The sequence below is a fragment of the Octodon degus genome, unplaced genomic scaffold (assembly GCF_000260255.1).
Source record: "Octodon degus isolate 3935 unplaced genomic scaffold, OctDeg1.0 scaffold00153, whole genome shotgun sequence".
NCBI classification, from domain to species: domain Eukaryota; kingdom Metazoa; phylum Chordata; class Mammalia; order Rodentia; family Octodontidae; genus Octodon; species Octodon degus.
In genome coordinates, this window is record NW_004524729.1 from 2,434,125 (window position 1) to 2,447,557 (window position 13,433).

A 13,433-nucleotide genomic window follows, 5' to 3' on the forward strand; every position below is an offset into this window, starting at 1 on the left:
GATGGATAGATGGATGGGTGGATCAGTTAGTCAGTCTCAAGGAGTCCTGTGAGATATGGAGGGCTACGTGCACGTGTGGGTTCAGCATGGAGCCCGCCCTGTCTGAGACAAGCAGCCCAGTCTGTGGAAAGCAGGAAAATGCCCTAGTCTTTTGCTAGGAGCTGAAGATGCCTGTGGGTTTTCAGACAAGGTGAAGCTGTGACAGCAAGCCAGGCAGTGGGCAGAGAAAGGGCACTGGTCACCTGCAGAGCCTGTGCAGCCCTCTCCCTCGAAGCTTAAGCCCAGGATCCTGCTGCCCAAGCCAGGATGCCCCCACACATCTTGCCATAGCCCGTGGTCCCACTTGCAGAGATCGGCCTGGGATCAGCAGTTCCTCAGCAAACAGCCTGGCTGCTTCTCCACTTGTGGTCTTGGTGCTGCAAGTTCTGGGTTGACAGGGCACTGGTCTGCAGGCTTGGACACTTCCTCCAGGAAGCCAATCCTGATTTCCCACCTTCCTCAAGCCTCACCTCCATTCTTGCCTTGGTGGGTTCTGCATAAACTTCTACTGGAGCACAATCTCTCCCTTTTTTAATCCTAGCCTCTCTACACCAGTTTTGAAAACAGTGCTCTGTCCTTTGTCCCTGTAACACGGTGGGCAGGTCCTGGTGGCTCCTGAGAGTGAATTGCTGAGCAGGGAGTCAGTCAAGCACATTTGGGGCTGATGACGTGCCAGGTGCTATGCTGGCACCGGGACTGTGTGATGCAGAAGGCCCAGGGTGTGCCCTGTGGGCAATCAGGACCCCCAGCTTGAAGAAGGACTTCAGGGCCTGTGATCCTTAGGTCCTGGGAAGGGTCATAGTTGCATTTCTCCCTGGGGGGCATAAGGCAAGGCAGGGGTCTACAGGGCACCTGTTCCATGCCTGCTCTTTGTGAGGCTCTTGCAGGTGGCAGGTAGTAGAGGACACAGTTGGGCCCCAAAAGGTCAGGATCTGGCATGCCCCAGAGTCCCCTCACTGCTTCCCTCTCTGTGCATGGTAGGCAGGCAGTAGTGAGTGCCCTGCTGACAGTCCCCAGAGGTGTGTGCAGAACCCAGAGCTACCACTTGGAAGGGGATGTTAGGCCAGGGTTTCAAGCACTGGCCCAGGTTACACCCCTGCGACAGAAGGCCCCTCCTAGCCCTGAGGTTCCCGGGGGGAGCTCAATCCCTGGACGTCCCTGTGGCCACGGTCCTCCCGGCCCCCAGCACACCTTCTGTTCTCTCTGCAGGTGTTGTGCGCCAGGTGCGGCCCATTGTGGGCCCGTTCCACGCTGTCCTGAAGCTGGAAATGAACTACGTGGTCGGGGGTGTGGTCTCCCACAGAAACATCGTCAACGTGCACATCTTTGTGTCCGAGTACTGGTTCTGAAGGCAGGGCCACAGCACAGCCAAGGGGCAGCCCCGGGCTAAGTCACAGCTGCCGGGTTCCGCCACCCTTCTGCACCACTCAGGCAGCACGTAATGCCATGTATTGGTTTGTAGCCTTAGGCCCAGGTGATTGCACAGAGCCGGGGGACCCAGCCAGCTAATGTATCTGATGTCTAACTATTTCGTCCAGTCACTCAGCTGTTTGGTTGAAAACCTTGTTATTTTTTTAATGCACAGGCTAAATAGTGTTCCCTTCTCTGCCTGTGGGATGGGCTTTGTCCACAGGCCCAAGCAAAGGCACAGTTTCAGAGGGGCAGCCATAGGGGGCTGGAGAGATGGCTCAGTGGAATAAGCGCTTCCCTGGCAAGCACGAGGGCCTGAGTTCAATCCCCAGTTCCCAAAAAAAAAAAAAAAAAAGAAAGAAATATACTCAAAGGGGCAGCCGGGCACCCAGATGCCAAGCACAGGCCAGTTCTTGCCCCAGTTTCATGGAATTTGTCATTTTAAACTTTTTTTTTTGGCCAATCAGACATGCATATTCCAAGTTCAGCGCTGCTGGACAGCAGTGCCCAGACGTAACGCCACATACGCCCTGGAAGCAGCCCTTCAGGTGCAAACCACAGTTCTGTTGACAGACAGGCACATCTCTTGGGAAAGACCCGGGCCCTGGGGCTGCTGTGGGCCCAGTGCGCACACCAGGGGCCTGGCTGGCTCCTCTGCACCCTGCACCCACTTTTTCTACAGGTGAAAAATAAACAGCTTTGTGATACCCGCTGGGTGGCCTGCACATGGAAACCTCTGGAGGACTGGCTCTCTGCTGGGCACGGGGTGGGGAGCTGCCGCCCGGCAGGAGTGCTGTCCTGACTTGGCCGCCAGTTTGGGCTACTTACTGCGTTCAAAGCCAGCCTGAACTATGGCGTGAGACCCTGCCTCCCCAGCCCCCCGAAGGTCTGTACTTTTCTCCATGCAGAGGCAAAACACCTGATAACAAGTGAAGGGCGGGAAGGCTTATTTCTGCTCCCTGTTTGCTGGGGTTTCAGCGCGCAGTAGCTGACTCCAAGGCAGAGCGGCACGACAGGGCGGAAGCAGCCCAGGCCTGGCAGGCAGAGGGCAGCAGCAGCTGCCGCCCCCTTCCCTTTTTCTCTCATTCTGTTCAAGCCACCAGACTTCAGGGTGGTGCCGCCCACACCCGGGACCTACACCCTTGATCCCAGGACCACACATCCTAGATCCAGTCAGCTCTGAAAAGCCCCACCTGGGAGTCCATGAGGCTTTGGGGGGACATCTAGATGGAAGCCATAACAGGAAAATAAATAAATAAATAAAGACTGAAAAAAAAAAAAAAATGGGCTTCTGCTAGCTCAGTCCTCCAATAGCGAGGAGACTGGGCATCTCCTCCAAAAGCCATTCCAAAGCCCTTTCTGCCTGGCTTGTGTTTTGGAAAACGTCTACTCACACTTCAATACCATGCTGTCTTGTTTGTTGCTGTCATGAAACGCCTGAGACAAGGTAATTTATACAGAACAGACGTTACTTGGCTCATGACTCTGGAGGCCGGCAAGTCCGAGAGCATGGTTGGTCTCTCCCATGCATCCGCTCAGCGTCTGGCAAGGGCCTCGAGCTGCGTCTCAGTGGGGTAGGGGAGCTCTCACAACGACACAGCAAGTGCGCCAGCTCCTGTGTCTTCCCCCTCTAATAAAGCCACTAATGGCATCACAGAGACCTTGTCCTCATGGCCTCAGTGGACCCTGGGCACCCTCCAAGGACCACACCTCCACACCCCTTAGCATATCATCTGGGCCCTTGGTGTGTGGCCTGCCCCTGGGGCGTGGCCAGAAGGTTGTCGGGCGTTCCGGAAGGGTGTGTCCTGCCCCCTGGGGCGTGTCCGGAAGGGTGTGGCCTGCCCCTGGGGTGTGGCCAGAAGGTTGTCCGGCCCCCCAGGGGGCATGGCCGGAAGGATATGGCCTGCCCCTGGGGCGTGTCCGGAAGGGTGTGGCCTGCCCCTGGGAGCGTGGCCAGAAGGGTGTCCTGCCCCTGGGCATGGCTGGAAGGGTATGGCCTGCCCCTGGGTGTGGCCAGGTTATAACCTGTCCCTGGCTCCTTCCCTCATTTCCGGTTGCCTCTTGTTGAGCGGCTTTGCTCCCACAGGCTCTTCCATCCTGCTACTTCTGCCTTGTATCTGACTGACCATGGACCGGATCTTCTAAAACCACAAGCCAAATTAAAAGCTCCCCTCACTTAAGTTGCAGGTGCTGGGTGTTTTCTCCCTGCGAGAGAAAAGTGAACACATCAAATCCCCGAATATAAACACGCCCCAAATAAAAGCAACAGTCCTGTAATAAACACACCTACAGGCCAGAACCCAAAGCCAGGACAGGGCCTGCTTTAGTGTGAGCACATTAAATTTACCTGACCGCTGAGGCCAGTCCCAGTAATCCAGAGGGGCACTTGTCACCGCAGTCACAGCGGGGAGAGCCGTGTCCTGGAGCTCTTGGGAAGGGACAAAGCCCAGGCCTAGCACTCCTCCACCACTCTTTCAAAATCCTCTTAAAGAGTTTTCCTCATCTGTATCAGTTTTCACATCTGTAAAATGGGCTTGCTAATTACTACCTTGCAGGATTTTTGTGGGAATGAAGCGACTTGGCATGGAGCCTGTCCTGGGGCACCAGCTCCGAAAATGCTTGTTCCAGTTCCTCTTTCTTCCCTGGGAACTTGACTTGGCAGCATCTAGGAAATTTTTTTTTTCCTTTTCTTTTTTGCATGTCTCCTACAGCTCAGGGATGGAGAGGCCCTGAGGTACTGTGTCAGCAGGGACACAGTGCCCTTAGGGAAAGAAACGTGAAGAGCAGCCAGGTCTGTCTGGCAGGCCCATTCAAGCCAGATTCTTCGTGAATCTCAAACTTACTGGGCTGAGATTTAGTGCCATCGCTTTTATTTCTTTTCTCTCTATGCACCAAACCGTTAAAGAGGAAGCATTTTAATTTCACAAGAGAAATTCTGGAAAAAGGATCCAATAAAATTAGTCATAGTGAAACTTCACAAACTTAAAAACGCCATTTAGACCCCTAAGAATTGAAGTAGCCCCTTTTATTTTGGTTGCTGGGAAGCTCAGATCTAAATTGTATGCATTGTTGGACAATTTACTGCCTGACATTGAAATTTAATTTTACCTCCCATCTTGCTCCTGGTCCCAATTTTCTTGCTCTGTATTATACTGTTGTAAAGCATACTAGTTATATTTAAAGGGAAGTCACTGTGGATTTTTTTGTAAGCCATAAATTATAAATAATTTTATAAAGGATTACTAGAGGGTTGGAGAGGCAGCTCAGGGGTAGAGCGCTTGCCTAGAATGCACGAGGTCCTGAGTTCCATCCCAAGTACCGCCACCACCACCGAGAGAAGGTGATGAGTATTATCGTAGAACTCATTTGACAAAGAGCCACATTTGGAAGGAACAAGCACCCATCGGTCAGTAGACAGGTAAGCAACATGTGATCCCCACAGTGGACAAAACAGGACCTAGGCCTGACAGGATAGCTCAGTGGACTAAGTGCCTGCTCTGGCAAGCACAGGGACCAGGGTTCGAATCCTGGTCCCGCAGGCTGTGCCAACCCTGCCCTTGGGGCACACTGAGCCGGTGAATGAGTCTAGGTGTGGTGGCGCACATCCGTAACCCAGCGCGGGGGAGGTGAAAGCAGGAGTGGCACCAGAGTCTGAGCTGCCTAGTGAGACCCTGTACCAAATACATAAATGAAAAAAAACCCAAAAAAACAGGACCCAACCTTCGAGGCGAAGGGACTTTGCATGTACTACCATGTGCGGGAGCCTTGGGACATCAAGCTGAGTGGCTGTGGCAGTCAGAGCGGGCCAGTGACGCACTTGGGAAGTCAGACTCTTGGTGACAGCAAGCAAAATGGGGAGGGACGCTGGTGGCTGGAAGGGGGCAGTGGGAGACGTTGGCTTCCTGGAGGCAGAGCTTCTGTTTGGGGGGATGAGAATGCTCTAAGAATGAACGGTGGGGGTGGCTGCACAAGAATGGGGGTGCAGTGCCACTGAGTTGCATGTTCTTAAAAAGTGATTCAAATGGTCAATTGTACAAGCAGGTAGGGTGCAGCAGGCCTAAATCCCAGCATCAGAAGGCTGAGGCAGGAAGATCACCATGAATTTGAGGTCAGCCTGGGCTGCATAAGGAAAGAAAACAAGACTGGTAAATCTTATGCTGTGGTTATTTTATTTAAATGTTTAAAAGGCTAATAAGAAGGAAGGAAAGAAAGAGAGAGGGAGAGAGAGCGAGCGAGCGAGAGAGAGAGAGAGAGAACCTGAACATGTTGTAAAACTTTTGTCTCTAGAATACACCCGGGGCCAATTTCTGCAGCGTTTCCTTAGCACAGGATCACGTGGTAGCTTCCACATTTTGATTTATCTCTGCTCCTGCCAGAGTTAATTGTGGCAGGCCTCTCCGAGGAGGCCTCTCAGTGCAGACACGGACTTGCCTTCAGCCCCGGAGAGCTGGAGCGCAGTCTTCTGTAATTCCAGGCGTGCAGTCCGCTCACCAGATCTCAGCGCAGAGGTCATTTGCGAAGCAGCAGGACACCGCTCACGCGTGGCCCTGCCGCCCCCCTGACCTCGGCCTCGCCGTCCGAGGAAGGCAGCCCTGCCGTAAGAGCCATCTTTCCGCCTCCCTGGGACTGTCATCACCCCGCGTTTTATTTTGTCTCTGGCCCGAGGGTGTTCACACCGCTGCCCTGTTATTTTATCTCGGTATTATATCATATTATATCTGACAGTTTTGCCTGTCAGACGCTGGGGAAGGGAGACGCCGTTAGGAGACGGGCCACTGAGTGGAGAGCAGGCGGCCATCTCTCTCTGGGGAAGAAGGCAGGCGGGAGGGGGTGGCTGCTTGGTGACCAGGCCTGGAGGGTGGCTGCTAACAGACAGGCCCGAGGCGAGGGCTGCGTGCAACGACCAGCCGCGCCTGAGTCCCGCAGCAGACTCGGCACAGCGTGCTGGGCACGGATCTCGGGGAGGACGGGCCACCCGCGTGGCTGGGGGCCGGTGCCCTCCAGGCGTGGAGGTGCTGGTGCCGGACCTGCCGGAGCCTGCACGGGAGGAGACTGTGCCCGGCCTGAAACAGGGCAGGGATGCCGTTTCCTTGGAAACTGACTTAAAACAGCAGTGTGCATTTCTAACAAAGCAGCCTGGAGAAAGCAGCTCAGACTGCGGGATCAGATGGCCTGAATTTGGGTCTCAGTTCTGCCTCCGGCCAGCCATGTGAGTGGACAAAGCCTGGAGTCTTTCTGCGCTAGATACGGAGACGAGAGCACTGACCGAAAGCTGCTAGCACATGCCCGACACCTGGGAAGGGCTCGGAGGCGTGTGGTCCCTTTCGCCCCACCTCAATGCAGTGGAAAATATGGTCCTGACAGTTTTGGGTACAAATTGCTCCTACATGCTCAGTGTACCCCTGAGTTCTGTATTTTTTTTTTCCTTTTTTGAAACAAGGTCTCGCTATGTAGTTCAGTCTGATCGCCAGCCCTCACGAGGGCTAGGATTGCTTTGCACTCCGTCCTGTGATGGAGGGAGACCTCAGTCATGGTCACGATCCCTGTGGGGGCTGGAGTCCTGCACCCAGAAGGGCTAACTCCTGAGGGCCGGGACAGAGGAAGTGGCTTCAGAAATCCGTGCCAAGTAAATCAAGCTGCACCCGTGGCAGCCAGCGCAGGGTCCAGCCATCGGTAAACACCGTCTCCCGTTTGGCCTCTGCTCTCCTTCTGGAAAAGCAATCTGCAGCCTGCAGGGGACAGTTGTCAAGCATGGGGCCAGGGAGGTACAAGGCCCAGTGGAGCCAGCAGTAGAGAAACAACAAACCCCTTCGGGATTCCATTAGTTTATTCAGCCGACCCCAGAGCTCCTATGCAGGGTGATGACACGAAGGACAGACCCGTCCGCTACTGACTGAGACCGGAAGGTCACCCAGGCTACAGCCACCCCCGGGGGTGAGAAGGAGGAGGCAGTGTCTCCCAGCACTTAGAACTTGGGTGTTCACTGGCTTCTGCAGTATCTCCCCAGAGCCGGCATGGTCTGCAAAGAAGTGTATGGCGAAAGGTCTGTCGCAGGAACCCACGCCGTGTGCTCGAGGTCTAAGAGGATGATGGTGAACTTTTCAGAGTTTTCACTGATGTATCAGCCCAACGTGCACGTGCAGGAGGCTCGCTACCACTGGTTTAGGAGCACCAAGAAGGTGCACCGCAGCTGTGCCCTGGGCTTTGCTGAGGGACCAAGGGAGAACACGCAGGGACCCCAGAGAGCTGTTCTCTGTCAAGAGCAGGCTAGCAAAATGTTTTTGTCAGCAAAATGCAAGGTCAGGAACACAGGAGCTATTCTTTCCCACTGCAACGGCTCCTTTGAGAGGTGATCTCTCGGAGACGCTCTGGCCTATGCTGTTCTTCAAGTGAGCGGCTAACATCCACACAGCGCAGCGTGTAGGTCACAGTGTGCAGTGTACAGGACGCGTCTACTTGTGCTCCCCACCCGTGGAGAGCAGCCTCGGGGCCAGAGGCTGTGCACACATCCTGCTGCCCGCTCTGCTCAGTTCGCTCTTCTCCACGTGAGCAGGGCTCTTCCTTGTGTTCTTTAGATAAGCTTGTATTCAGGTATGGTGGTGGAGCAGTGTTCGTGGATCAGAATCCACCGCAATCCTAAACCTACAGATCAGCCTCTTAGCTACTCTCCTGGTTGCTGAGACAAAATATCTGATGCCCCCAGTTAAAAGGGGAAAGGTTTATTGTAGCTCACAGTTTGTAGAGGTTTCAGTCCATAATCAGCTGGCTCCAACCCAGGCTGCACATGGCAGAGGACAGCAGTTCATGGTGGCAGAAGACAGAAAAAGCAACAGGGAGAAAGACAAGCTTCGTTCTGTCCCTTATACTGTGTGCAGGCTACCTGCCCGAGGCCAAGTGTCGCACTCACATCCGTCATCCCAACGTCGGACCATGAATTAATCATAAATTATGGATTCAGCCACCTTTGAAAGGCCTGCCCACCATCAATCGCCACGTGAGGCTTTGGGGGAGACATCGAGACAAACCGAAGCAGCCAGTTTGGGACACTTGCTACCCCAGCAGTACGAAGCCTTGTGATCCATGAAGATGACATACCTTGTGGCTGATTTGGGTCTTTGTGGAGGGCCACCTGGATTTCGGTCCTTGAAAGCAGAGCACTTGTCCCCTTGTTGGCTGAACATGGCTCTGTTTCCGTGTACGGATGTGTACAGGAACTGGGGATTGGACACTGAGCTGTGTCCTCCACCCTCCTTGTGTTTGGAGACAGGATGTTGCTAAGTCATAAAGTGGCTGGCTTAGCTGGAACTTGCGATCCTCCTGCCTCAGCCTCCCTCAGTACTGGGATCACAGGTGCTACCATGTCCGTGTACTCCCTGCGCCACCCACCCGCCCAGTTTCAATCTGTAATTTCCCACCCTCTCACGAAGAAAACTCTAGATTTGATGATGGTCCTGGTCATCCTCCAGACATTTAAGAAATAAAACCAATCTCGCCCAATCTCCTATAGGGAATAGAGTAACAGGGAACATCTCCCAACTCTTTTATGAGGCCAGCAAATCCTGACGTCACAGCTCGAGAAGAATGTTACAGCTAGTAAGAGGAATCGGTAGCTTTTATCTCTCAGGAAAGTAGAGGAAAAGATCCTTAGCGAGTCACAGGCCTGCACCACCCCCCTTGGCTTGACATTTTTTAATAAACAGCATAGAATTATTTGGATGTTCTGTTTCATCTTGTGTCCAAGATTTTGCCACGTTGCAGGTGCTGAGGACTGTGTGCATCCCATCCAAGGTGCTGGCTGTAGTGAGCTGGTGTTGCTTGGCGTATTGTTCCTCTTACCTTAGAATTATCAGGGATTTTCTAGCGGTGGACCCTTTCTATTCCCAGTATTGAGATTAAAAAATGAGTTTTCCTCCTCTAGTCAATGTTGGTGGGATTTGTATTAATCTTTGACAACTCCTCCATCACCTTTCTTTGTTTCTCTATTGTGTAACCATGTTCCAGTTCGTTGATTTCAACTCCTGATTGCATTATGCCTACTACTTTCTTCAGGTTTAATTTACTGGAGTCTTTCTCCCAGTTCCATGAGGCAAAAGCTTAGCTCATTGATTTTCAACCTCCTTATTGTCTACTAGATGCACTTAAGGCTAGAAATTTCTACCTAAGCGTTTCCTCAGCTGCTTCCCGCCAGTTTCAGGACGTTTATTCTCATTATTGTTCGGTCCGAAGTATTTTCTAATTTCCACTGTGACTTTGTCTCTGACCCACGGGTTATTTAGAAGTGTGTTGCTTAATTTCCAAACACTTGGGGATTCTCCAATTATCTTTCCGTTATTAATTTCTTGTTTAATTGCGCTGTGGTGGGAGAACACACTGTTGCGTGATTTCAGCCTTTGAAATCTGTTTGGACTTGCTCCCCGCCGGCCGAGGGGCTTTGCTTGCAGATGTTCCGTGGCTTCCCTCCTCCTGCCCTGGCACCATCGATAGCTTGCCTGTTGTATGTATTTCTTCATTATTACTTCACATCGTTAACAGTGTTTACCCCGGCTCCCCTCCTGTGTCCTGCGCCAACACTCCCTGCAGGCCGGTATGTCTGTCCCATCCCCGTCCTTTTACCGGACGACCTGCCCCAGGGTCCTTGGCCTGAGGACCTGCCCCTGTGGACCCTACAAACTTGTTAGAGGAACTTCATATCTGAAAATCTGTCCTTCAAAAGGTTTAGTGGGGTCTCTTTAGCTTTTCCCTCTTAGTAACTTGAAGATGTCATTCCATTGTTTCTAGAGGTGCAGACATCTGAACTGTGTCCCCTCGGGGGCCTGCCATCTCCATGTGCCACGCTGAGTTCAGCGCCGAGTAACAGGGTTTTGCGGCATTCACACGTGTGCTTCACGACAGCCTTGCTTTCTAGCTTCTCTGCTACTTTCCTTCACTAAGACAAACAATCAAAACACTCACTGATGCGGCTGGTGAGATGGCTCAGTGGTCTAAAGCGCCTACTTAGAACAAGCTTAGCAAAGCACAGGGACCGTGGTTCAATCCCCCAGCACCACATGCCAGCCAGTCCCGCCCCCTGGTGGGCTGAGCTGGCCACACACACACACACACATAAATAAATAAATAAAATTAAAAAAAAATAGTTTAAAAAAAAAACTCACTGAATCTGTAAATTTAAAAATGTATTACAATTTTTAAAACGTATTGCTTTGTGACTTCTGGCTCCTTCTGGCTCCTCCCCAACAAAATGAGTGGAAGGGAAAGGTTGTGAATCAATTCAGCACATCAAGACAGCCACAGCAAGGAAACTAACGACACACAAGAGAGAGTTCTCCAGAGCTGCTGCGGAAAGTGGCCCGGATGGTGGGATATGTGAACTCAAAGTAAGGTGGGGGGGGATCTGGAGGGGGATCAATAGTGAGTTGTCTCTTAGTGTAATAATTTTTAAAAATTTAAATACACGCTGCACTCTTTGATCACACCCTGTAAGTGAGGCCTGGATAGGAAGAACACTCAGGCCCCTGGTGTTGTCTTGGCCTGGGTCTAAAAATAATCCCCTCTAACCCCCTGAGTGAGCTAAGAGGCAAGTTGAGGCTGAGCCAGAAGCAAATCCCCTTTCAGTCTCCAGCGCAGGGGATGTCGGGTGTCTGAGCCGAGGACAGCAGCTCTTCTCCGCTGAGAACTTCCATGTGTCCAAGGCTGCACGGCCGCCCTCTGCGTTTCCCCCTTGGAGGGTCTGAGAAAGGAGCCCCTTCCCGCCACACCGCGGCTCCTCCCGGCCCAGCGGAGCACCCCACCCCACAGCGGGCTTCTCAGGAGGACGCGGCATGTCTGTGCACACGGAAGGGCAGCGCCGGCCTGCTCCCTGTGCGCACGGGGCTTTAGGTGCCCTGGCCTCTGCACTCCTCGGCTCTCCAAGCTCTCTTCCACCATGGAGCCCTTCTGCAAGCCATTCCCCTGGCTGATACACTTGTCGCGCTCCTGTTGGCCTCCACTTATGTGTTCCTTTAAAAGTTGTACCTCTTAAACCGGGCATGGTGGCACACTCCTGCAATCGCAGTGCTCCGGAGGCTGAAGCAAGAGGATCACTTCAAGTTCAAGGACAACCAGGGCTGCACAGGGAGTTCAAGGCCAGCCTGCACTAGGTTGCAAGATTCCGGGGGCCAGCCAGAGAGCTCAGGCAGAGTACAGCAGCTGGGTTTCGATCCCCAGTGTGCCCTGCTGGCCCTGTCCCCAGGGCATATTGAGACTGGGCATGGTGACGCGCCTATAATCCCAGTGCTTGGGCGGCTGAAAACAGGAGAAACACTACTAGTCCGATCTACATAGTGAGACCCTGTACTAAACACATTTTTAAAAAAAAAAAATTTTGGCCCAAAAAAAAAGAATAAAATAAAAGCTATGCCTGTTGATCTTGCTAAGCACATTATGCCCTCATCCTCTTTCATCCTCTTCTTTCTAGAACTCACCATACCCCAAAAGTCTGTTCTTTCTGTAACGCATTTTGCCTCTTCGGCTGTCAGCGCCTGGAAGGCACGGGCACCCTCCTAAGGCTGGGTGCCCGCCCAGCGTCTGGCATCCTCCTTGCCCAGCGCCTGGCTCCTTCACAGGCGATCTGTTCTCTTCATCTTGCCCACCTTCTCTCAAGATTGTCCTTTCTCTCTGCAGGGCAGTGGGGAGGAGCCGGCTGTTTCTCTCCTTCACCTCTCTCATCCTGATTCCGGGGAAGAGGGGACAAGTGGGTGGAGGGACACCTGGCTTGACCGTACTGGTCATGTTGCATGTAGCACAGCAGCGGGTCGACCCGGGCTCACCTGAGCCATCCTTGGCAAGGGCGAGCAGGACACGCCTCTCCCGGGAGCCCTCCTGCCACTCACGTACATCTGAACGTTACTCAGGGGTGGAGTCTGCCTGCCCAGCAGGCTGGGGCTGCTGGCTCTGGGACCGGAAGAGTTGCCCCCACTGCATGCGGTGAGAGCCAGTCTTGCTGCTTTTTTTTTTTTTTTTGGCGGAACCAGGGATTGGACTCAGGCCCTTGGGAAGCGCTTATTCCACTGAGCCATCTCCCCGGCCCCTAAGACAGGATCTTGCTATGCAGCTCAGGCTGGCCTTGAGCTCACTGTGTAGCCCAGGCCGGGTCTTGAACTCACAGCACTCCTTCTGTCTCAAGCCCCCATCCCCCCAGGCCCATAGTGCTGGGCTCACAGGCGTGCGCGCACGCAGCCATCCTCTCTGTGTTTGTGCTGAGTCATACCTTCACTCTGCTTTCCGCTCCTTCAGAGCGAAGCCACTGCTCTCTTTTTCCATACCCCACATGTGCTGGCTCTTGAGGCCCCTGTTCAAGCCCACCTCCATTGGGCCCCGACTCCCATGGGGCTCGAGCCAGGGTCCTGTGCAAGCTCGGCGAATGCTCCAGGGGCCCCAGCCTGTTTTTATTTTATTTTTATTTTTTGAGCAAGGATCTTACTCTGCTACCAAGCTGGTCATGAGCTCTTGGGTGCTCCTCCTGCCTCAGCCTCCCGAGTAGCAGATGACAGGTGTGTGGCCCTGGACCGAGCTTCAGAGTGCTTCGCAGTGATCAGAATAACAGTGACACTCTGGCTATTGCAGTCCTGACTCATGTCGCCTCCTCCTCAGAGCTGAGTTCCTCTTTACACTTACATCTGACCAAGGAGGCCAGGCAGGACTGGGCCTATGGCGCTCTCTCCTCCAGGAACAAGGGGCTGGCCCGGGTCTCTGCTCAGCCTCCTGTGAGCGTAACTAGGGAAAAGACAAACGCAAAGACAGCAATCACAGGGTCACAAAATAAAGCGAGTACTTTAATCTAAAATTTTTATCACAGTAAAAGACACATTGCCCTGGATCCCTTGCTAGCCTCCCCCATCTCATCGTACCTCCCACTTTCCACAGCAGCTCTGGAGTCGTGATTGTCCTCTGTTTTGCTGTCCTGTCTGCTCAGATGTCCTGAGCCATTCCAAAACATGTCCCTGGCC

The 13,433-nt window shown here is 53.2% G+C and overlaps 1 protein-coding gene across 1 annotated transcript in view; it reads left to right on the plus strand.

Moving 5' to 3' along the window:
- The window catches only part of Fbln1 (fibulin 1), a 62,574-nt gene extending 60,873 nt beyond the window's left edge, over positions 1–1,701 (plus strand). The window contains exon 17 of the mRNA XM_023702546.1: positions 1,249–1,701. Within this exon, the coding sequence (XP_023558314.1) occupies positions 1,249–1,388 (140 nt within the window). The 3' untranslated portion in view covers positions 1,389–1,701. The remainder of the gene's footprint in view (positions 1–1,248) is intronic.
- The last annotated feature ends 11,732 nt before the right edge of the window (positions 1,702–13,433 follow it).